The 25,477-nt window shown below is 38.2% G+C and overlaps 2 protein-coding genes across 12 annotated transcripts in view; one reads left to right on the forward strand and one right to left on the reverse strand.

Annotated features, from left to right (window-relative positions):
• Positions 1 to 568: 568 nt before the first annotated feature.
• Positions 569 to 4,377, forward strand: LOC306875882 (nyctalopin-like). Its single transcript, XM_079426653.1, has 3 exons — positions 569 to 865; positions 991 to 1,028; positions 2,161 to 4,377. The coding sequence occupies exons 2-3, from the start codon at positions 1,007 to 1,009 to the stop codon at positions 3,543 to 3,545; spliced, it is 1,407 nt and encodes a 468-aa protein (XP_079282779.1). The 5' UTR covers positions 569 to 865; positions 991 to 1,006; the 3' UTR covers positions 3,546 to 4,377.
• Positions 4,378 to 6,248: 1,871 nt separating this feature from the next.
• Positions 6,249 to 25,477, reverse strand: part of caska (calcium/calmodulin-dependent serine protein kinase a) — a 171,341-nt gene continuing 152,112 nt past the window's right edge. Inside the window, exons 13-28 of one of the 11 annotated variants that reach the window (XM_079427335.1) lie at positions 25,005 to 25,052; positions 24,377 to 24,457; positions 21,905 to 22,093; positions 21,494 to 21,572; positions 20,983 to 21,068; positions 20,805 to 20,873; positions 20,032 to 20,100; positions 18,529 to 18,564; positions 17,396 to 17,434; positions 16,680 to 16,876; positions 16,335 to 16,450; positions 9,577 to 9,657; positions 9,403 to 9,483; positions 9,108 to 9,310; positions 8,302 to 8,385; positions 6,249 to 7,550 (exon numbers count right to left, since the gene is read on the reverse strand). In XM_079427335.1, the coding sequence (XP_079283461.1) occupies positions 7,374 to 7,550; positions 8,302 to 8,385; positions 9,108 to 9,310; positions 9,403 to 9,483; positions 9,577 to 9,657; positions 16,335 to 16,450; positions 16,680 to 16,876; positions 17,396 to 17,434; positions 18,529 to 18,564; positions 20,032 to 20,100; positions 20,805 to 20,873; positions 20,983 to 21,068; positions 21,494 to 21,572; positions 21,905 to 22,093; positions 24,377 to 24,457; positions 25,005 to 25,052 (1,635 nt within the window). In that variant the 3' untranslated portion in view covers positions 6,249 to 7,373. Of the gene's footprint in view, positions 7,551 to 8,301; positions 8,386 to 9,056; positions 9,311 to 9,402; positions 9,484 to 9,576; positions 9,658 to 16,334; positions 16,451 to 16,679; positions 16,877 to 17,395; positions 17,435 to 18,528; positions 18,565 to 20,031; positions 20,101 to 20,804; positions 20,874 to 20,982; positions 21,069 to 21,493; positions 21,573 to 21,904; positions 22,094 to 24,376; positions 24,458 to 25,004; positions 25,053 to 25,477 lie in introns of all 11 variants that reach the window. The other 10 variants (XM_079427338.1, XM_079427332.1, XM_079427339.1 and 7 more) reach the window with 10 other exon arrangements.

Consider the following 25,477-nt stretch of genomic DNA (forward strand, 5'->3'; position numbering starts at 1 on the left):
ATTAAATGAAGCATTCTTCCTAAAATGGTAGGTTGTAGCGTGTCAGAAGCTTCAGAGTAAAATGTGCCAGTGGCTCAACTCATGGTATCAAAAGTTCACATTAAAATGAAATTACAAATGAAAACGCTCCAAAGCACCAGTTGTTTCCCGGTCAAATATTCTAATATTCTTACATGTGGTGTTTATGCATATTTTTAAGAAAATGGGAATAATATCAAGTAAAATCAGACTTTGATACTGGACATTGATTTTATTTTATTTTTGTATTGTATAAACATGCTAATTTTTGATCAATTATGTTCACCAATAACATGACGCTGCTGAAGCCTGATGACTCCTATTAAAAGAAAGAAAAATCTTTCTATCCGAAATTATAATTGCACGTTAGATTTATTTTGGTGTTTCTCTTTGCCAACCGAAAAGAGACCCCACTGTTCCCTAGCATGAAATCGAGGTGGTACGAAGGTCTCTAATGAAAGGTGTTACATACTTGCAGATGTTTCCTGAGACGTTTACATTGTTACAGTATCTCATGGCCACCGGTTTATGTAAGGAGATTGCAGCCTGTAATCTGTATGTACTATTGAGGCCGGTGGGTCATTTCTACTCGCTTTGATTTCAGAGTACTGCTTTAAACGCTTATAATCCCAGGATTTTTCTGCCGTTAAGTGATGGCTTTCTGAAGGGGAGTGCTGATGTTAGTGGATGTGCGCACACATACAAACAAACTGAGCAATAGCACCTTTAATCATTCATATTTTCACTTGGAGCGAAGCAGTACAGACACGGTCATGGTGGGCAAATTTATGGATGTACTTTTATTAGTTGTCAGTGCAGGAGAACCTTTTCTAAACATGCTCGACAGGTAAGTAGGTTGGGGCTAATACTGATTTTTGTCATTTAACAGTTTTATTTAATGGTATTGAATAAAATGTTCCGTCTTCTATTGGTAATAAGATGTTCAATAAATGTCATTTTAAAAATCCACAGCTGAAAGGAACCAGTGATGTGTTCCATTATTATTGCTGGTAAGTTGCTGTTTTATGTTTCTTTATGTCATCAGTTTGGTGTATTTTGTATAAGAGCAGTTGTAATTTAACCAAACTGCAAAAAAAAAAAAAAATGAAACTGATCTCAATGATTTTAGAACATTATATTAAAGCATGGCTACAATGCTCTCCTGAAATACAGAACTGGTACAAATTGAAGGAAACAAACAAGACCTAGTGTGTGTGTGTAATCTCTAATCTGCCCTTTCTTAATCACCATAATTTCAGTGTGCAGAGCAGATGCAGTACAGGGAGGCCACACATTAAATTATTCTTCCAGTCTCTGATTGTGCTCTCTGTAATCTTCCCATAACTGCTGGGAGAATGAGCACGACTCATTTGCAAAGTGATTGCTTATGCTGCATGACTAGCATTTTGTTTCTGTATAATTATAGAGTCCTGGAAGTTCCATCTGAAACTAAAATATATATTAATTTGCATATTTACCTTTTTTGTGTGTGTGTTAACTGCCTTCGAGTGTTTAATCTTATTATTATAATACATTACTGACACTCTATCCTCCTGTTTGATACCGTTAAGTGCTTTGACACAATCTGTATTGTTAAAAGCGCTATACAAATAAAGGTGACTTGACTTGAGTGTGTACGTACCTGGTGTTTATCATGTCAAGGGGACCAAATGTCCCCACAAGGACAGTAATACCAGTAAATTTTGACCTTGTGGGGACATTTTTTAGGTCCCCATGAGGAAACAAGCTTATAAATCATGCAGAATGAAGTTTTTTGAAAATCTAAAAATGCAGAAAGTTTCCTGTGAGAGGTAGGTTTAGGTGTAGGGTGATAGAAAATACAGTTTGTACAGTATCAAAACCATTACGCCTATGGAATGCCCCCATAAAACATGGAAACACAATGTTTGTGTGTTTAAAATAGGGTTCATTTAAATCTGTCATTAGTGTTACATCATTAAACAATGTTTGTGTGAATTTTGGAATATCAACATTTTTTGAGAATGACCCACATGAAATGCGTGACTCATATTTTGTTTGAATATTTCATAACCACGCCTTAATGAATATACTGACATGATGACAACTTGTTTAGTTGCGTTAAATGCCACCCTCTAACACATCTCTTTCCCTTCTCTCCAGTGTACTTCCTCCTCCTCCCCCCTCATGTCCTGGCCCTGTGGGCCTGCACACGCTCTTGCCCTCCCAGCTGCACATGTACCCAGGAGAAGAGCTGCAGCGTCCTGTGTGACCACGTTAACATGATGGACCTGCCCAAAGAGTTTCCCTGCGAGGCGTCTTCCATCAACCTGGACAAGAACAGCATCAAGTTTCTGTCCGAGCGGGCCTTTGGCACCCTGCCTTCGCTCAAGACGCTCTCGCTCAACCACAACAACATCTCCTTCATCACACCGGGAACGTTTAAAGGGCTGCCCAACTTGCTGGAGCTCAAGTTGGCCCACAACGAGTACATCCGCTACCTGCACACTCGCACCTTCACGGCACTCAAGCGCTTGGTGCGTCTGGACCTCTCCGACTGCAACCTGTTCAGCATGCCAGACCGCATCTTCCTGGAACAAATCTCCCTGAAGGAACTGCTGTGCTTCCAAAACAACTTTCGACGTGTTCCCGGTGCCCTAAGGGGGATGGAAAACCTCACACACGTTTACTTGGAGCGAAACAAGATTGAAGCGGTGGCCTACAACTCTCTATTGGGCCTAACCAACCTCAAGTACCTAAACTTACAGGAGAATCGCATAAACGTGATACACGATGAGGCCTTCAAAGATCTAGTGCGTCTGGAGAACTTCTACCTGAACGATAATTTGTTGGTCGACTTGCCCCAGCAGGCTTTCAAGGGCCTAAGCAACTTAAAAATGTTGAATCTGGGTGGGAACATGTTGACCAATGTCTCCAAAACATGGTTCAGTGACCTGGTGGAGCTGGAGGTGCTGTACCTGGACCGAAACCGGATGTCCTATATCGAGGGCGGCGCCTTTGAGAACTTGACGAGCCTCATCACGTTGCACCTCAACAGCAACAATCTGACGTCTCTGCCCTTCTCCGTCTTCCAGCCCATCTATTTCATCGGCCGCCTGTATCTCTTTCGAAACCCCTGGGAGTGTACCTGTGACCTGGAGTGGTTGAAGGAGTGGATGGAGAGTTATAAGTTGGTGAGGGACATTCCTTGTGCATCTCCGTCTTCTGTGGCTGGCTTGGACCTGAGTGAAGTTGTCTATGCTCACCTGAACGGCACCTGTCTGGATCCTCCAGAGCTCAACCTGACCACATCTCTTCCCGAGTATTCCACCGTGGAGAACAAGTTCAACAGCCTCATTTCCAAACTTCTACAGCAGGAACTGCGGGAGGAGATGGTCAACGTCACGGATGGTCTGAGGAACGGCACCCAGCCAGACCCCGCCGAGAGTCAGGTTTCTTCTGGACGTGGACTGTTTGGAGTTCCTCAAACTGTTTCTCTTCTTGTGATTCTTTTTCAAGTCCAGATTGACTGCATTAATGCCTCTTGAGAGTCTGGTGAATAGCGTAAGGGATTGAAGCGCATCCAAGAGTGGAAGTAATTTTCCAGTATGGGAAATGTTTCGGTTTGGGGCCGTGATGAAACGTTTGATCTATCTTGCCATGAGCGGTGGGTTTTCTCATGTTGAAAATGAAATTCTGGCAGATGTCATGGAGTTGGAGACAATCATCTCTTTAAATGAATGGAAACTGGTCTTTAAGGGATAGGATCACGTTTTAAGCAAATAAGGCTGTGAAGATCTTTTGTTTTGCCAATGCAAAGGACTGATTAAAGTATAACCGAAGGCCATTTTGTGAGAACTGCAACTAGTAGTGCGAATGTTTTTACATCATTATTTTTATCTAGATTTGATCTTAGTAACACATCTATAGTATGAATATGTTTGTACATGTTCTGTTGCGTAACTTTGTAACATTAGTTGTGTAGGAGATTTAACAGATAAAGCTTCTCGTTATCATTTCACCAGATGGCATAATACGCTGTCCTCGTTTGTATGGTTCATTGAACAGGGGAAGTTTCCAGTTCTGGTAAATGCATTAGTCCTTCTATTCCGTAAAGCTTAAGTGCACTCGGTAACGTAAGCTGCTTCATATTGTAACCAAATGGATTGGCTTTATCATGGTGTTTCACTGTATGATCATTTATCTTCACTATACAGAGCACAACGTGCACAGAAGGATGTCATGCTCCGAGACGGCAGCTTCTGTGCTACTAAATATGAGATTAGTGGAAGAGACCCAGTAATTGTGCTTTTAACACTGATTTTTGTTTACGTGTGATTGAAATGCTTTGAATAAACAATGATTATTAAATAAATACTGAATAATATTCTCCCAGGTGCAAAGTTTTGAAAGTGTGCTGCTAAATCTCTGATGTGAATCACAGTGCAATTCTGGCAGCATTAGGGTTCTTAGACTCAAAATAACATGGTGTTTAGAATCAAATCTAAATGTAAGGATAAACTTATCTCAGAAAACGCATTCATAAAGTTTAGCTATTGTTTGAAAGTTCGAAAAATTATGCTCTCATGGTACTGCAGCAGTTAATAATGCAATCTTGGTCAAATAATGGTCATTTTTTTTCCAGATTGAAAGTCTGTTTTTTCTATTTGTGGTGATACTATTTAAATCAGTTCTTTTTCTTCAGCTAAAACTGACCAACTACACATCAGAAACACATTTGTCATAATGTGTACAGGATAAAAATTTCACAATTCCAGTCTCATTTTTATGAAAAATTCAAACATGCAAAATTTGGATCTGGTTTTACATTCCATTGTTTCTGATGAGTTAGGTGCAGAGTTTTTTTTTTTTTGTAAACATTTGTATGTTTTTAAGTCAAGCGCTCATTTTCCTCCCTGGCCTCTATATCTGGGTCAAACAGGGTTCTGCAGGTGAAAGGTGCCATTCATGTGCATTTCATCAACTGGGAAGGCAGCTTTTCAACCCTCTGTTCTTGATTATGGCTCAAACAGTGATAAGAAGCAGCTCTCTTCAGGAGGAACGCAGTTTGTTAGTGAACAGGAGAAAACTCATGACAACATACCCCGTCCCAGCTGGAGGAAGGTGATGCCAAGTGCATTTTAGATGTGCCTCATGGGATTAGAACGTAAATAAATCCTGCTTCTTTATATATGACCCTGGCCTGGACTACAAAACCAGTCATGAGTAGCACGGGTATATTTGTAGCAATAGCCAACAATACATTGTATGGGTCAAAATTCATTACGATACTAAGTAAAGATCATGTTCCATGAAGATACTTTGTAAATTTCTTACTGTAAATATATCAAAACTTAATTTTTGATTAGTAACATGCATTGCTAAGGACTTCATTTGGACAACTTTAAAGGCGATTTTCTCAATATTTAGATTTTTTTTTTGCGCTCTCAGATTCATCATAGCGTGTCCTATTATATCATAGCTTATGTATTCAGCTTTCAGATGATGTATAAATCTCAATTTAAAAAATTTGACCCTTATTGGTTTTGTGGTCCAGGGTCACGTATATGAACGTTTATATTTACCTCTATGACAGTACCAACATACACTACAGTGTGTTTTAATGAATTCTTTTATTCAGCAAGGATGCATTCAATTGTTTAAAAGTGACAGTAATGACATTCATAATGTCACAAAATATTTCTATTTCAAATTGTTCTTTTGAGCCTTCTCCACAAAAATGCAGATGTTTTCAACATTGATAATAATATTGATATTGTCTATCACCAAATCAGCAAATTAGAATGATTTCTGAAGGTTTACAGGAAAAATCAACATTTAAAAATATAAAAATAAAGCTACTTTAAACTGTAATAATATTCCACAATATTACAGCTTTACTGTATTTTGATGACATAAATGCAGCCTTGGTGAACATAAGAGACTTCAAATAAAAACCTTGAATGTTAGTGTATATTAAGATAGCGTGGAGACTTTACACATGTAGCAGTGTGTCCAACACACAGCACCACTGGTCAAGCAAACACACACTCTGCTTCGCTCTCAGACACATAACTGGGTACTGATCCTGACTGCTGTCACACCGAGTCAGCTGCTGGGAAAAATGCGGAAAAACAAAACAGTAAAGAGGAACCAAAAGTTCTCCATTGGCCCGTCTCTGCCAACTCACACAGAGAGGTCGAGCACAAGAGCTGGATGAGCAACACAGAGCAGAAGACACAGAGGAGATCTTCACCACATAAAAGGAAATATATTAAAAAAAAACACGCTCATACCGAAGAGCTGCTCCGTCATCGGCAGAGCCATTTACACAGGGCAGTTTGAGTAAACGGTTTGTCATGTACAGAACCATTCAGATGAACAGACCGTGTTGTCTTCACTTTGCAGACGCACCTCTTCCTCAAACAACTGCACAGAATAAAAATGGGATTTCTGATTCAACATTAATACTCTCGAACAACACATTTCATCCTGAACCCCTTAATCTTACAACAAATAAAAAAATTTGATTAGACCATATACAAACACATATTACTACATGATTGGTAAAAATAAACTGTTTACAAAGTTGCCAAAATGCAAGGGATGTGCATAGGTCTTTTTTTTTTTTTTCTCTCCTCGTCACCGGCTCCACCTGTTCAAATGTTTGTTCATCCAGACGAATGGAATGTTTTCTGCTGTGGGTGACGGTCTGAACACAGCTAACACTGACAGCATGGACGCTCGTGAATGTTCACATGCATGAGATCTCATTCAAATCTCTAAAACATTTATGTACGTCTTTAGAGAGACAGTATCCACGTGTAGAGGACGGTGAAATGGGAAAAACAAACCAAAAAAAGGCAAAGGGCTGAAAGCTGAATCGCAGGGTTGTGCTAAAGCAGCAGGGCTCTGCCGGATGGATAATGTGGGATTATGTATGATGGCTGAGTTGATGGACGGCTGGACAGATGGACTGCTGCAGGAATACCGCACTTTCAGTCTGGTACTAACAGAAAAATGGGCAGAAAAACTACAAAAATATTCCTTACAGGAAAATGCATCATGTAGGATACCGTCTCTTTAAATCAAACGTCTACAAAATGTTGCCTCCTATCTATATAGACATGACAATATTTAGTAATTTATCTGATTGATTTTTTTTTCATTAATACAACACTATGTCTAGGTAGTCTGTGAGGGCCAGGACTGGGCTCACTGCAGGTACATCGATGTTGTTGTTAAACGTCAGAGATGGGCTTCCGTTTGCATCATGGGAAAGTTGCAAGTTTTTTTCTTTTTCTTCTCACATAGATGCACTGCAGAGTGTGAGGTTATGAAGGGTGTAAGGTTACAGGTTGATGGGTTTGTTGTTTTTAGTAGACCCAGGACACTGGAATCCACTGGGCTGTGGTGCAAACCAGGTCTATAGCTTCCTCCAGGAGCTGAATAGTCTCGTCAATCTCATTATTGATGATGGTTTGGTCAAAATAGTGTGCATATGTCTTCTGGAGGATCTCGGACTCCTTCTGCAGCCTCTGTAATGACTCGTCCTGCAGCATGAAAGAAGAAGAGTAAGTAAAAGAGAAGATGAGAGGTAAAAAGGGCCTTTTGAAAGGATAATGGATGAATTCTGACAACGTGCCCATTTAAGAACATTTCAGTTATGATCCTAAAGATATAAACGGAGGATGGGAGAGTTGGGAAGGATGGTACTAGTGTTTATATAGAATATCATTCAAAATTTTGGGGTTGGTAAGATTTTTTGTTGTTATTGGGAAAAGGCTCTTATTCTCACCAAGCCTACATTTCTTTAATAATAATGCCAAAGCTGAATTTACAGCAGCCATTACGCCAGTCTTCAGTGTCACATGATCCTTCAGAAATCAGTAGTAAAACTGTTGTGCTGCTTAATATTTCTGTGGAAACATAATATTTTATATATTTTTTTAATTGAATGCATTCTTGTTGAATAAAAGTATCTATTTCTTTAAAAAAAAATAATTAAAAAATTTAAATTCTTACTGACCCCAAACTTTTAAACAAGTACTAAGATGTTTGGGTAGAGCTCTGTAGGCACTAGGATCTAGTTGACTTCCTGTCATACTCACAGGCAGCTTCCTGCACCATCTGGGAAGCTGAGCGTGATTTCAGGAAAGGTAGAAGAAATTTAAAAAACATGCCAAAAAAGTGCGTGCAAAAAGAAAGAAAGAGCGGCTAAAGAAAGATGTAGCTGAATGAAAGAAGGAAGAGAAGTCAGGTGGAGTTGTTGTGCCAGTGAGGAGACACATGCCATGATCTCACCTCGTTCATGCCGGGAGTGATGGTTGGTGCAGCAATGAAAACCACATAGGGAGCAAATTCAGCTGTCCGTAAAACCTTCAGTGCCTGATAACATTTGAACACAAGACTGAGTTATTGCAGTACATTTCTTACGAGTCTACCTCGTATGTGTCGTAATATATTTGAGATATGATCATTTGTCAGTTTTCCTTTAGCACAATATCACAATTTTGAATAATGTCACTTTGATCTGACCATGTTGTTAGTTTTGCAATGCAACTTTTAACTTAAAAAAATATTCTAGGTACTTATTTAGTTCTTTCTTTCTCTAACTGATATTTTGGTTTTAACATCACTTTCCTTTTGTCTTTTGTAATGTCCCAATAACGAACAATAACCAGTCCTCTAAAGACTTCACCCTAAATGGAAGTGACATTACTGTATTTCTGATATGCAAACGATACTCACATAAATTGGATTGGATTTCATAATGTTTTGTGGTATTAGATTGTTTATATCAATTCAAAACATTCCATCTTGTTTGATAATATTCCATATTTTAAATATCTAAACTAATATCAAGTTGACACTAAGGTATATCCTAATTCCTCACTAAGCAATGGCTAACTGACCTTAAGTCCATCTTATTAAGTTTCATCTTAATAATTTTCTTTGCATAAACAATAAAGTTATAATAAAGTTCAAGTTCCTGAACTTAAGCAGAACATATTTCTGAAAGTATGCAATACCAAAACTGCATAAGAGGAATGACCCACAAGGTTAATGTACAACTGTCGTCTGAGGGCAGAGGGCAGTTGAAGGTTCACCTGTGGCTCTACGTCCAGTATGGCTACGAGTCCCTGCTCATGGATCTTGCGTATTGTCTCCAACCGCGTTCCGTACATCGCGTCCTCGTGGCTGCCGTACTCCAGGTAATCGTTGTTGGAGATGTCCTGCATCATTTGGTCGTGGGATACAAAGAAATAATTCTTGCCGTTCTCTTCATCTTTCTTTGGAGGTCTGGTTGTGTCTTTTGGGGAAGAAATGAATTTGAGGTTATCAGTTGAGCGGTTGAGCAATCATGAGGACTGTTAGAGACGGTGATTTGGGAATGTTTCTTACGTGGAATGGGATAAGCAAATCTGTCTGGGTGTTTGGTGATGAGTGTGTTCTTGATGTGTCTTCGGCCAACACCATGAGCACCTGCCAGTCGACAACAAACCACACGTTAGAGACATGCTTTGTGCCAACTAACAAAGGTAAGATGTGGATTTAAACCAAGATCTACATACACACCTAGTAAAACTAATGTTTTCCTCTTGAATGCTGGCAACTTCACTACTTCCTCATATGTGACGAGATCTAGTTGATCAAACACTAAAAAACAACACAAGATTGTTATTTAATAGTAGGGAGGGATTGATCTTCCATTTCAAAAACTGAATGCATTAGACTCCAACAAACCAGCTGTTTTAAAGTAAAAAACAAATGTGGAATCTTACACAGGAAAAGGGGGATGTTTTTGGGTAATTTGTTCTCTGTTTTCATTGGGACTATGAGGACTATGTGTTTTGACTGCTCATGTATGCTGATGGGGAATTTACTGTGTCTGACTGACATTCAATCTCCACTGCAGCAGAGTGGCATCATGTATCATTGTGTTCAAATGCAGCACAGAAGCCGAGCTGAGAAAACACTTGGCATTTCTGCATATTCAAACTTGTCACCGATGTCAAACCTGGAAACATTTTGCATGTTTATTTTTACATTTTACATTACCATTGCCATCATCTAATGCACAGTTAATCTTTCAAAACACTATGAATTTATTAACACTTGTTAACACTTTACATTATCATGTAATTATGCTTAAATTTACTTTAGAATTTAAAATGTTTGATTTTACCGTTTTGTGTTTTGGGTTCTGTAAGATTTTTTTTTAATGTTTTTGAAAGACGTCTTATATTCACCAAGGCTGCATTTATTTGTAGAAAAATACCGTAAAATAGTAACATTGTGAAAAATGATAATTTAAAATGACTGCTTTCTATTTTAATATAGTCTAACATGTAATCTATTCCTTTGATGGCAAATCTGAATTTCTAGCAGCCACTACTTCAGAAATCATTCTAATATATTTTACTGACTCCTAACTTTTGAACAGAAGCACATTTATACAACTTAATTTATAGTGAATGTGCAAAGGAGAATTAAAGAGGAAGAGGAAGACTATCAATTAGATTTCAGGCCTCACACAAAGCTATGATTGTTGCACGGACTACTTCTATAGTTTTTTTGGTCACTATAAATGGAAAAAAAGCAGCATGAAAATCCTGCTCATTATTAACAGACACCTGTTAATTTTCACAGTACTGTCACTAGTAATGCTAGCATAAAACTGAGAAAACCTCTGATGGACTAAAACAATGGTTCCTCTGAAACACGACTGCACTGAAGGACAAAGTATCCTACATTGCTATTGTGAACTTTCACAAAGCTATATCACTAAGCCTTTTCTACCACAGTGTTTCAGTTGCATAATGAGAAAAACTGGCTGCAGTGTGCATGCGGGGGTGTGTTGGGGGAGACAGCATTGGTGTGTGCAGGAGACGGTGAGTTGACTTGGCAGTGGGAAACGTGAGCCATCTGTGTCATTTCCACGTGAAATGTGATTCCAGCACTCATCTCCCTCTCTGAATAGATGCCTTAAATGATTCATGCACCTTTTTCGCATGATCTTGAGTATGCAGCTCTATATATGTAGGATGTTTAATGGATTTGCACACAGAGAAGCCTCATGTTGTACTGTGGATCACTGGATATAGGTGCACAGGGTTCAGAGAATACAGACTTAAAAATAAACTAAAAACACAAAGCACAACACCACAAAATAAACCACGAATACCACACAAACATTCAAACACACACACACACATAAAAAAAAAGATCTTTGTTCTGTTGACTGAGAAAAATGGAGGTTGCTAACAGGCAAAGATGGTTTCGGGGTTAATAAAATCACCACAGCAAGGGCGTCGAGTGAGACCGAGTGACAGACAGACAGACAAAGAGAGAATTAAGCACAGAAGCTGTATGCCACAGCAACAGAGTTACTTACATGCACAGAGGCCATTGGTAGATAGACAGCATGTAAAATGGACAGGGGAGGGGGGTCATTGAGTTATGGCTCAGTTAACAGAACATCAGTAAACAAACACAACAACAACAAGCGCGCCTAAAGCTGTGATGCTCGAAGCACAGAGACATGAAGGCCATCTGTGAGCTCGGGCTGCTCTGGATGGGGCGCTTTCAGAGCGTGCGAGACGTCGCTGCTCTGAACAATGAAACATGCCTCTGACATTCACAGCAATGCACTTGCATATCAAGGCTGGAATCTGAAAGCTGCAATTAAAGTGTGGAATTAAGAGGTTTTTCTGATAATCTGCCAAAGAATTATCATTTACGGTCATAGTATGAGTAATGTTCTATTACAGCAACGTTATACATCATGACATATGTGGACATGTGTATATATTACATAATCATGATGCCTATTTTTAGATAATCCAGTGAATTAAAAACTTTGCAGATGAAAGCTACCTAATATTATTTAAAAAACAAATTCTGAACTTGTCACAAATCAACAGATCAAATTATTCTTAACAAACGACAGTGATAGTCCTACCACAGTATAAACAAAGAAAAATCTCTACTGGCTGACACATTTCTACCATAGCTCTGAATCATTATAGCTCTCTCATGTTGTGTTTCTTACAGGGACAATTCAAGTGTCCACCACCAAACCCACCTCCTTCAGTATTTCTGCACGTATACACTACCGTTCAAAAAATTTGGGGTCTACAAGATTTTGTTTTTGAAAAATGTCTCTAATGCTCACCAAGGATAAATTAATTTGATCAAAAAGGAAAAAAAATAGTGAAATAGTAATATATTTTTAATTAGAATTCATTCATGTGATGGCAAAGCTGAATTTTCAGCAGCTATTACTCCAGTCTTCAGTGTCAGATGGTCCTTTAGAAATCGTCCTATCATACTGATTTGGTGCTCAAGAAACAAACATCAGTTGTGCTGCTTAATTTTGTGAAAATCATGGTACTACTACTTTTTTTAATTCTTTTTTTTAAACATCCTCTTTATTTAGTTTTCTAAATTGGCACAGAAAATTCCAACAAAATGAGTTTTCTCTTAGCGGGTATCATGTACAATTATATTTTGACATATACGTTACCATCTTACAAATAAAGGTGTGGGGTAAAAGGGAAAAAAGGAAAGAAAAGTCATGGTGGTGGGGATAAGGGTTCATATCTAAACTTTTCAAGTTAATGGAGCTGCATAACGATACTTCTTTTTTAAAGATTCCTTTATAGAAATGTTAAAAAATTATTTATTTGAAATAGAAATCTTTTGTAACACTATAAGTGTATTCACTGTCACTTTTGATCAAATTAAAGTAGCCTTGATAAATAAAAACATTAAAATCTTTAAAAAAAAAAACTTTTGAACAGTGATGTATGTTCTGTGTGTTTTTTTCTGTTTCATTTTCATCTGCCAGGTGAAAACTGTCAATTTAATCACTCTGAAAAGTAATAGCAAATCTCTCTGCATGATTTTTATGTTTAATTCATATATGTAACACAAAAATGTGCATTATGAGAAACAAGCAGCATGAACAAACCTGTCTGAGACTAAATAAAAACAAACATAATCTAGTAGGTTTTTAACGATACAATGAAAAGTGGATTAGATAATGTGTGTCAATGTTGAAATTACTAGGATGGAACAGAATAAATGGAGGGGCTAACAGGACATCAAAACTGTACACTAAGCTATTCATACATTTTCTCTACCTCATATTGCTGCTATTTAAATACCCTGTACAACTTTTTGCACATTCCTCTTATTACTATTTAAGTCAACAACATACTGACCTGCACATTTATATTTATATTTTTTATCTTTTTATTTTATTCTTTTATTTTTCTTAATATTTGTATACTTTATAATTGCACTGTCCTTGGAGCGGACCTGACCTACATTTCACTGCTGGTTATACTCTGTATAATTGTGTATTTGACAAATAAAACTCTTGAATCTTGAATACACACATTGAGCTAAGCCACAACTGACCCCCTTCTGCTTTCACACATAACTGAGAGAAGCACTTCCTGGCCTGTAGATACACACGTCGTCAAATAGAGGTCCATTTTCTTTATAAGCCTGTTGGTGCAGTGTTGTGTTTTTTTTCTCGTAAAGATGAAATTCCCTTTGTGAAGGACAAGTCCTTACCAACTGCTTCCTATTGGAAAATCCCCAACAATATGCTTCCTATTTCCCTTCCTAACCTGATCTGAACTTGCGCATTATAGCTGGAAAAGCCCAAAGCACAACTGTAACAAAGCTCCTTGCTTTAGACAAACCCCACAAAATCAAAACAGTTTTAGACAATTAAACAATCCTGGAGGAATTTGGATGAAACCTGAAAAAAGGCTGAAACAAAAATCCCAAAGAGTCCCATTTCCTGCCTCACTGGCTGAGTGAGCTCAAATCAGACTCAGTAAAGTGGGGCACTGGGCTCAGGAGGGATTATGTCTGATCTGTGCTCCCCGCCGAGGGGGGCTGAGGGGGCTGTGCGCAACACAACCTATTTGATCACCTAAGTGATTGGGTGCTCAGAGAACACTGTGATTCCAGCGGCCCAGATCTGATCAGATCTACTCTTGGGCCTCCTTAGGCCAGAAACATTTTTATGTAAGTAGAAGAATGGAAATTTAAATGCTTGGCAACAGATTTTTTTAACATTGTTAACTAAACATTTAAATAATTTTAACTGTCTCAGTATAACTGTGTTCCAACCAACTGCCATGACACTAGTAGACGAACTTAACCACACAAGACAACAGCTGAATCTATAGTTTTGTGGGGGAAAAGTAATGAAATAATATATATAAAAAAATATTTCATAAATTTACTTTGCCATTAGTACAATGATAAATCAAAGCTAATAATGACATTTCACCAAAAAACACTGAATTCTAAGCATGCACCACCATTCTAAAGTTAGGGGTCGGTAAGGTTTTTAAATGTTTTTGAAAGATGTCTCTTATGCTCACCAAGGCTGCATTTATTTAATCAAAAATACAATAAAACAATACTGTGAAATATAACAATTTCAAATGACTGTTTTCTGTTTTAATATATTCTGAAACACCATTTATTCCTGTGATGCCAAAACTGATTTTTCAGCAGACATTACTCCAGTCTTCAGTGTCACATGATCCTTTAGAAATCATTCTAATATGCTGATTTGGTGCTCAAGAAACATTTCTTATTATTAATAATGTTTAAAATAGTTGTGCTGCTTAATTTTGTATAAGCTGTGATAGGATTGCTTTATGAATAGAAAGCTCAAACAAAAAAAAAAGCATTTATTTTCAATAGAAATAGTTCTATTATAAAAAGTTTTGATTCATTTAATGTGCCTTTCTGAATAAAAGCATTAATTTCTTTGTAATAAAAAAATAAAATAAATAATCTTACTGACCTTAAACTTTTGAATGGTAGTGTACTTGCATTATAAATTGTGTTTAGAAACACTGCATAATGCAACAATGCAAAATCAAGGTTGTGTAGCTAGAAGAGTTTGAATTCACATACTTGCACAGAATGAGTTTCTGGCTTTATGATTTAGTGGAGTCATCGTTACGGTGTCTACACTCTGAACTAACAAATCCAGCTTTTGGGAAGCTCACATTTAAACTATTCCACACCACTGGGGAGATCTTGACAAGAAGTAAAGATGGCGTCATTTAACATCCTGAGTGTTCGAAGGTAGTAACCTGACCCTGTGATAGCTAGTACTGTAGACTGAAGCAGGACCTAAATGACTCGCTTATATAAGATGTTAAAAGTGGTGGGGTTCACCATGCTTCTAACGAGATCATGTAATTGCCGGGATCGATTTATGGATCGATTTATATAGAGGTCGTAAAATTTGCATCCAGTCACAGTATATCTGAGAGCACATACACGGGTGCATCTGCAGTGGAGGTTGTGTGTTGGTTTAGACCTGAAGCCATGATGAACACATGAACTTCATCCATGACATATGAGTCACCCACAGTAAAGACACCCGCTTTTTCTCCCCCCTGGCCCTTTACCATCAACCACATTTTTATGGAAAACATGGGCGTCTCACTTATGGCCTTTGAGTTCCCTGTGAGAACACACATAAACACACTTGTTGCATAGTGGTAAATATATGCAGGTGTGCTCATCAGTGATAACGACCCAGGTTTCCACTGTGGCTGGCTTTAATGAGCCCCTTTGGTACTTGAAGCAAAATGAAAGAGTCTTAAGAGACTGTTTGGTCAGGTAACAGCAGGCAGAATCAGACACACAGCTACTTGGCTATGTACTGGCACAAGCCACCCTGCTATTTGTGGAAATGCTGCAGTCAGGACCTTATTTGAGCTAGACAGCACAGGGCCCTGTTACCTGCCCATACCTACCACTGGACACACAGAGACACTCCCTACAGCCTCTAAACTACCGTTTGAATCATTCAATGAAGACGTTTCTAGCAACATCTGCTGACAATCATCCGCCGAGGGTAAAAGTCTGCTGTCTCTGAAAGGCAGGAACTATTATAAACATAATACTAATTATAGACTGTCACTGATGTAAAAAAGACACACACTATATTTGAATGATATTTGTTGAATAATATTTTGATTTATATTATATATTAATTTACTTCTCAAAGTAGAAAAGACAGTCATTTCATGAACGACCCTATTGTGTTTTACACACTTATCTCGACAAACATTTGCTAAAAAGGCAGCAACATTTTTAAAAGTGACTGTTTATCATTAATCAATATTTGTTTACATCTCCCTGAGAGCTGCTATCATCTATTACATCAGCGTTAGAAGCCTCTTCGATTTTACTCTTGCTTATGGGGCACATACAGATTACTAATTAGATATTGTCTGTATGAAGAGAGAGGGAAGGTGCAGAATGCCCATCAGAAACTCTACCTGCGTTGTGCTTTGCTAGGTATTTGTCTTTGTACTGCTTTTTTTTCTTGCCAAACCAAGTACAGCTTGCCTGCTGTTCTTGCTTGGTTTTCTCCATGGCTAAACAGGCCACCCGCCTAGAACAAAACAAACAAAAGAAGCAATTAGATGAACATGTGGTTAGTGTGCATCATATCTGTTAGCCTTGATGATAGCACATCTTTGAGTGCTTTTAAATCATATTGCAAGCTATTTGCATTGTACTGCCTCCTCTTTCCCTCTACCCTCAGCAGCAGTCAATCACAATCTTCTGGTTTTCATCATACAAATAAAAGACAATCTGCTCTAGGAAAGAACCTAACTCACCACTCCTGAAGTTCAGGTGAGGGAATCAGTCCTGCTGTGCCGTTCTTTGTGTTTTCCAGTTTGCCTTGCCACCAGTTATGGTCATCTTTGTTGATAATCTGGATTATGTCACCCACTCTGAAGCGAATCCCTGCCTCTTTACAGGGGATGAGGTCATCCTTCACCGGATCATACTCGAACTGTGCCCGTACATAGATCTGAGAAAAGACATAATCAGTCGAAGTCAGAAAAATCCTACAGTGGCACAGACACAGCACAGGAAAGGACTGACTGACAGAGGAAGTCAGGGTACAAGAGAAGGTTAAGGTGCAACTGGAGGTCACGGTACAAGTGGAGATCAGGTTTCGGTTGAGATGACAGGCATGCTTGGCTGAAGCTGCACGGTATGAAAACTGAGCATGTTGGCAAACAGATGATGCATGTAAGTATGTATGAGAGTGAGTTACGAGTCCTTGTTGGACATTTAGTGCAGTTGAGTACTGAACCGCAGTCTGAGGGTAGAGTGGTGTGTGACTCCTGGATTAAAAATAAATTATATTGAATTGACTGAAAGGGGCCTTTAAGTACAAACATTGCAAAAATCGAGCTTAACCTTATATTTTCAAAGAATCGCACTGATGATGTAATTGTTTTTGAGTCCTTGCTACATTCGGACTTAAAAGGTTACGCAAGAGTTTTTCTGAGCAGTGGATTGGGCTCATTCTTTAAAATCTTACCTTGATGGAAAATTTATCCTTGATTGGAGGTCTGGAGATCTAGGGCATGAGAGTATTACAAATATCATGCAATATCACGACATTAATACGGCACTGTTATTGGGGTTGGTGAGATGAAAAATGCAGCTATAAAAGCTAACGTTCAGAAAAGTTATGTGATGATAAAAAGGAACAAAGCAGGGTGGAGATGTCAGACACATCACTCTCTTCTCATCACTTGTAACATAGCAGATCATTTCCAGCACTCAGTGACAGATGGACCCATGCTGGCAGATGGTGCCCTCTGCTGATTGTATGTCTCTCTTTCTACTTCTCATCCTATTAGGACACAATGCTTAAAGGCAAGGACTAGAGATTAGAAGAACAAACTGTGATGGGCTCTTTGATCTCTCATGCTGTCAGCTTTGTTGATTTGTAGGGTAATCTAGATGGGATGTGAGAGGAAACACACACCACTCTATAGCCCAGGGTGATTAGAAAAGCATGAGACTGCATGGGGTTAGGATAAGACAGACACCAATCTGGAATACTTGATCCATTTTTTTTTTTAACCTAAGCTAAAAGTCTAACAGGGTCCAAATAAAAGTTGTCTTAGAGTTGGAATTATTTCTAAAAAGTTAGTTCAAATTGTTACTTTTAAGATTTTTTTTTTCATATCTTAGTTGTTAGAATCTTTAGTGTAATCTACTATCTGTGAGGATACTCGTCACAACACAATTTAAATAAATAAATTAATAAAAACTTATTTAATAAACATTTATTTTTAAATGGAATAAAGGTAAAATACTACTAAGTAGTGTTCTTGATATTTTCTCATCTGGTTCAACGCATAGTCTTACCCATCCGTAAGACTATAAATTAATGTTAAAATGATAATCCCCTTGAAATTTATGTAAACTTTTAAAAATAACATAAAAAATATCTTTGCATTTACAGTCTTGTTGTTGAGTAAGTGCAATGCAATAACACTACAATCAAGAGCAGCTAATGGTGAATGGTGTTGGGACTGATAGAGAAAGCAGGATGTTAATAGCTGTGAATCACTAACTTGTTCATTCAATCTCAAGCACATAAGCAGAGTGGAAAAGCGCTAGTCAATAGAGGATGCTAAGACTGATGGATGCTCTATTCACCTGGCGTCCTTTTGGCTGGATGGTTGACGGCAAGTCCTGTAAAGCAAAGCCCAGCAGTGAAAGAGAGACTGCCCATTTACAGAGGAAAGACAGGACTGATGAAACAATTAAATAATTAATAACGATAACAATTAAAAGAAATATACATTCAACAAAACATAACAAAAAATCTGGTTAAAATTACTGGGGACAATGCTAACTCCACAAAGGAGGACCACAAAAGTGACTTCATTTTGTGTATGCATGTGTTAAAAGAGAAGAAGGGCTGTTGAGGGTAAATCTCAGAACAGCAACACACAAGAAAGCAAGGAGCAAGCAAGCAGCTTCAGCACCACACTCCATTCAAGCATGTTCACGAGGTGGAGACTAACCCCCCTCTATGAACAACACCAAGTGGGTCCCACTGGGTCTATAGCAGGGGTGGGCGATATTAGCAAACATTATTTCAAATTTTGGCCTGTCAAAATATATTTACAAAGTTTATTTAAATTTTACTGAAAAAAGAATTATGTAGACAAGTATACAAGCAGGAAAAGGCAACAAGATTTTTTTTATTTTTTGCAAGAATATTTCAATGAAATCATTTAATTAATAAATATTTATTAATTATTATTGTGTATTATGGTACTTATTTTATGTTGATATTTAATCTGAATATTTTAATAAATATTTTAAATAAATACTTGTATTTTATTGATTAATCTTTTTTCTGTTTAGAATATTTTTAAGAATATATCCATATATCTAAATATATAAATAAACAAATTCCACTTCCCAAACCTTTTTGCAAATTTATCTAGTAGGAAAGTTTGACAGCATAAGAGTAACTAAATGGGACAGGGCTTAGCGGAGTCCCATTCTCGACCACATAGTACTCAACACAATAGTCAAAATTTATATTATTTGACTTTTTTTATTGATTTATCATGTCAACTTCTTTATCGCCAACCCCTAGTTCATATGTAGTGCTAATGTAGATCTCACTGCATTTTTTATTGCTTTTTATTTATGCTAGGTATCCTTTGCATGCCTCCATTGAGTTTGGGCTAAACATTGTGCTTGCTGTCAGCCAGAATACATCCCTGGTACTAACAAAAAGGAATTTAAAAATGTAACAGTAGATCCCACGTCCACTGTAAGGTGTTCCTGGGACCACACGCTGTATTCACACTGGCAGTGAGAGTGAGTGAGCTACAGCAGCACAGAGCACACCAATTTGTGAACTGAGATAACGGAAACTATGTTCAATTGATGTTAGCCTCTGTCTTGTTCAGTCTTTGCATTTGCGTTTATTGAGAAGGTCAAAACATTCTAGTGAAAAATATAAAACAAACTGGAAAAACAAAACAAAACCATAAAACTGGACATTAAACAAATTTAATAACATCTGGTGCAAATTATGAGGGTGTGATTGCAAGAACGGGTTGAAATAATCACAAACAACATTAGGAGATTGTTGGGGGTGGGAAAGGGGCGTTATTTGAGGTTGCCTGGGATCCTTACCAAGATAGAACTGTTAATGCTGGAATGGCCATTAGCAGGGGACTGTCTGGAGGTGGAGGGGGATTCTTTCTGTAATAAGATATAAAGGTCAGCGAAACAGCAGAGCAAACGGACACTAGCCAACACTGTGGTAAGAAATTGGGGACATCATGTAAGGGAAACCAAAAGATTTGCTTGAGATTAAAGTTATTAAATAGACATTTTAAAAGCATGGTAATGTTATAGATGCCAAAGCAAACGTTTTGATCATCAGACAGCACAACAGCTTCCTACCAGAAGGGGGAGCCAACACAACTGCCTAAATGTAAACATCTTCCTTGAGAGATTTACTGTGTGAAGGAACTCCAAGTGAAATCTGACCACTTTAATTTCATCATCCTCTCAGTAGTGTGATATGGCAGGGGAGTGTTATGAAAAATGTAGTTCTGTAACCAGCACGGTACAGACGCACTTTTAAATTGTGAATAATGCTGCAACACTGTCTATGAACATTCTCACATTGTACATCTAAACTTCCCTCAACACCGGTAATATGTAAGCTAGGGTTCCGGTATCTTGGTTGTGAAATTGGTGTGCGGTAGTGTCTGAGCAGGATGGTCCAGCAGGATGGAGGCTTTTGGGGAAAAAAGCATTAACACGCAGCCATCAGGCAGGCAGTTAGTCACACAAGAATCCACGGCAATCAATCCCCACCACAAAAGGCCAGGGAGGCAAACCACAGCACTGCAGAGAGAGGAGACTGGCAGAGACAGAGCAGAGGACAGTGCCATTACCTCACAGGACGACTGCTGTGTGCGGTAGCTTGGCACAATCTTAAAGGTGATGCTGCCTCTCATTTCCCGCTGTCAACAGAAAAGCAAAAAGCTAATTATTAAAAAAGGGCATTTTTACTGGATTGTGTCTATATATCCTTGTATATCAAAGTTGTAACTACACTAAGTTCCTACTCACAAGCATCTTCTGAAGCTGCTCCACCGTTTGATTTGCTACACTTATGCCGTTGATCTCCCGGATCTCGTCTCCAACATGCAAAGTTCCTGATTTGTGAAAGCAACATGTTAAATGCTTCAATACACATCACTAGTCTTACAACCTTCATAAATTGAAAACTTGACAACTTTAACTGCATGAGATTCAATATAAGCTTGACCCGCTTGCATGCATGTAGGAGATACTTGTTGATGGCATGTGTGTGTGGCATGTGGGTAAAGGCTTGTACGTCAGTGTCACGTTTCTGCCAAGTTCTAAGAGATTGTGCAATCTGACCATCATGTGGTGACGACGCAAGCCCTCAAGTCTGCCTCCTATGAATATGGGTTGAGGGTTTTGTGAAGAATAATGGGTTGCATCTCTTTCCTATTAATTCATCATGTGAGAAGTACAGGAAAGATGGAAGGCTAGTGGATCTCAATATAGCAGTGTTGGGTGAAGTTTTGAAGGAAAAACCATCTGGTGCATGTACCTTGTTTGTGGATCATTCCTCCATGCATTATTCTTGCCACGATGCAATGGTTCAAATCGTTCATTTTCAACGTGATACCCTGAAACAGTGCCCAAAAACTCATTTAAAACCACAGAGATGAGAACGAAGCTTTCAGGAAGTTTGACTAACAAGTGAATATAAAATCTAACCACTATGAGAGCTTAATCAACTCCACCATCAGCTCAGGGTGACAAGATGTGTGGCAAGCCTCACAGCACAGGATATTTGAGGTGCAGAGCATGCATTTGCACACTTTGAAAGTGGAGCACTCGAAACTGTTGTCATGGTCATGCTATGCAGTCTTTAGGTTTATATATATATATATATATATATATATATATGTGTGTGTATGTGTTTGTGTACATGTACAGGAAATGTGTGAACTCATACCATCGGTTCGTCCGTGTTTTTCTGGAATTGAACCAGGCGCACTCGTGTAACGTTCTCTATGTCCATGTCTCCGTTCGCACTCTCAGGCGAGTCTCCGTTGAGATATGGTGATGTGGGGGGTGGGGTGACCCTCAGTGCCTCGTCACTGTATACCTCATGTGCCACAACATCATGAGTCTGAAGTAAGGCCTGAAAAAAGAGTGATAAAGTGTGAGATACAGTATCTCTCTCTCTCTCTCACACACACACACACACACACACACACACACACACACACGTTTGTTTTTGTGAAAAGTGGGGACATCCCATAGGCGTAATGGTTTTTATACTGTACAAACTGTATGTGCTACTGCCCTATACCAACCCTACACCTAAACTTAGCCCTCACAGGAGACTGTGCATTTCAACTTTCCCCAAAAAAAAACTCACTCTGTATGAATTATAAGCATTTTGAAAAGTGGGGACATGGGTCAATGTCCTGAAAAGTCACCTTCACCTTGTAATACCTGTAATAATTATACAAATTTATGTCCTCATTTGTCACAAAAACGCGCGCACACACACACACACACACAATAAAAATCTTTATACATATAACCTTAGCAATCACAGAACAATGCTTTAGTAACCAATCAAGGCATCAAGCTGTGCAAATACCCTCATGTTCACACTACTGTGGAAATGTTTGGCTTCAGTAAGATTTTTTTTTTTTTTTTTTAAAGATGTCTCTTGTACCAAGGCTGTATTTATTATGATCAAGAATACAGTTAAAACTAATATCTTGAAATATAAATATAATTTAAAATAACTGTTTTCTCTTTAAATATATTTTAAAATGTAATATATTCCTGTTATTGCAAAGCTGAATTTTCAGTAGCCATTACTCCAGTCTTCAGTGTCACATGATGCTTCAGAAATCATTTTAATAAGATGATTTGGTGCTCAAGAAACATTTTTTTTTTATCAATGTTGAAAACAGTTGTGCTGCTTAATATCTTTGTGGCAACGGTGATATATATTTTAAGGATTCTTTAATGAATCGAAAGTTTAAAAGAACAGCATTTATTTGAAAATGATTTTTTTAATCAATGTAAAAGTATTTACTGTCACTTTTTAAACAATTTAATAAATCCTTGTTTAAAAGTATTAATTACTTAAAAAAAAAACCTTTTGAATGTTAGTGCACAAATCTAGTTTATTATCATTCTTTATGACTGATGCCTGCCTTCCTAAAAATCTAATGTAATAGACTTCAGTATCTTGTGTGTAATTATGAGAGTGTGAGAAAAGCATCAAGAGCAATGTCATGCTGGAATTCAACAGCTAGTACCTGCTGGTACCCCCCCACGCAGGCCGACATCACCCCAGCATGAGCTCCTTTTTAACCCCTTCCCTCTTTACTTCTCTCACTTCTGTGGTAAATCCCCAGTTCAAGTGGAAGTAAAAATTATATGAAAAGCCCCTAAATAAGTCCCTTGCAGTCTGGATCATGCCACAGACAATTTGAATTAATTTCACTTCCTGGTTCCATTAAATATTATTTGACTCCCACACTTTAAAGAATCAGATTTTCCTATTTTTCTACTTTTAATCTTACGAATGATTCTCACCCTCACCATCACCTCTGGCTGAAAGGTAAACATGTCCAGTTATGTCGTATTAAAGTTCGAACCCTTGAAAATAAAATTAGACACCAAAAAAGTGTGGAATCTTTAATCAACTAAGCCTCTAGATGAACATTATTGACAAACAGTCAGTTTAGAGCGAAGGGCAAACTCTCTGCTTCATCTGTCATGAGGTTGTCTGTCCCACTGATAAGGAAACAGAAAAAATGCTCTGAAAACAGATGACTAACAAACACCTCATTGATCATAGAAGAGGATTACCGAAAAGCGATGCAAAGTCTGAGATGGTGAAACACCAAAACCGCTGACAACGTCCTAAATAAACAGATCCAACTCATAAAGACTCATAAAGAAGTACCAGTGTTCTGATTAAGCTCTCAAATATAGTTTTGCTGAAAGAAATTTTATCAAGCTTGAAGACTCCACTTTTGTCTTTTCACTATACTTCATGAGAGCAGTGCAGTCTGACACTACAATGATAATGAGGATAACTTTAAGATCCCTAAAGTTACTTCTGTAACAGTTGAAAACAGTTGTGCTGCTTAATACTTTTGTGGAAAATCATGATGCATTTTTTCAGGATACTTTGAAAGTTCAAAAGAAAAGCATTTATTTTTTTAAAAATAGCCAAAGTGATGCCAGAATAAAAAAGATGTTTCAGAGGAAGAACAAGGTATAACATTTTGATTAAATATTACAAAGAATAACAAGCACAAAATAATTATTCACAACAAGATCAGGAAGTGCATTAAGAAAGTAAATAGGGTTCATTTAGATTTCATGTTGACTTTAAGAAGTACTGTAAAGAGATTAACAACAGAACAAGCACTGTGCTGCTCTGACTCACCATGAAATGGGGCTGAGTTAGAATCCGTCTCAGTTCTTTAGCGTCTGCATTCTCCGGGTAGCATGAAATCTCCTCCAGTACCTACAAACAGACAGAGTCATCAGGCTTTTCCTCATGCTGTCATCTCCACGGTATTTAATTCTTCAAGTAAGTAAAGATGTTTCTTTTTAATCTCGTACACTGCAACACAACTTTGAGCTGGACTGCTGAGACCCCACACATCATATATCAGAACAGACACACATACACGCAAACATTTCTGGCATGACCCTTAGACCCCATGTGACCAATCAGCACTGCTGTCTGGGCTCATTTGGCCCTTCCATTGGCGGGGTGGGACGGGTCAGGTGGGAGGGGGTGATTTGGCACAATACTGCAGATATGTCACAACTCCCCACTGAATGCTGCTGAGCGCCGGATCCTGGACGTCTTTTGAACCACACTAATCATCTCTAATGAGCTCTAATCAATGGTCAAACCCACCTGGCAGCCCCTCACTGCCAGTCAAAATCACTAAATGTAAAGCTCAGACATTTAAAAGAATCCTAGAAATTTCCACATACAAAAGTGGTAAAAAAAAAGAAAAAAAAAAAGTGGACATAAGATTGGGAAAATGTCTGCAGCTTACATATTCCAGATGTTTCAAAGCCGTGCTCGACCCGTCTTCGGCGGAGGTCTTAGCATGAGAGACACACACAGGAAAGTTTTATAACATTTGATACATATAGTCTGTAAGAAGCAGCAGAGTCGAAGGCTGAGTTTTTAGAGTTAGGCACTACACCGCCTCTGCAAGTTTCAGTCTCTCAGGGAAAACAGTGAGAGGTGATGGGTTAGTTTCCGCCCCGCTGGCTCTAAGCAATACAAAGAGGATAATCCTTAAGCATTTCACCATTGCCAGTGATCACAAGCAAGAGGCCAAGGAGGGTTATTCGAGAGCACAGCTTTTTAAATCACTAGCAGGCCTGAGTTCCTTTTTGATGTGCAATACTAAAGGAAATGGTTGAGCTTTATAGGTTGTGTGACTTGTGACTGAGACAGACTTGCTTTACAGGGGTCAGGACCAAGAGGACCATTGAGGGAGTTTGAGACCAGAAGCAACCA

This window comes from Barbus barbus (genome assembly GCF_936440315.1).
Source record: "Barbus barbus genome assembly, chromosome: 10".
NCBI lineage: Eukaryota > Metazoa > Chordata > Actinopteri > Cypriniformes > Cyprinidae > Barbus > Barbus barbus.

Excerpts from the sequence above, each read along its gene's own strand:
- LOC306875882 (XM_079426653.1), top strand. The coding sequence starts at position 1,007 with ATGTGTTCCATTATTATTGCTG. Across the intron at positions 1,029-2,160 it reads GTGTTCCATTATTATTGCTG|TGTACTTCCTCCTCCTCCCC; the intron begins GTAAGTTGCTGT and ends CCTTCTCTCCAG.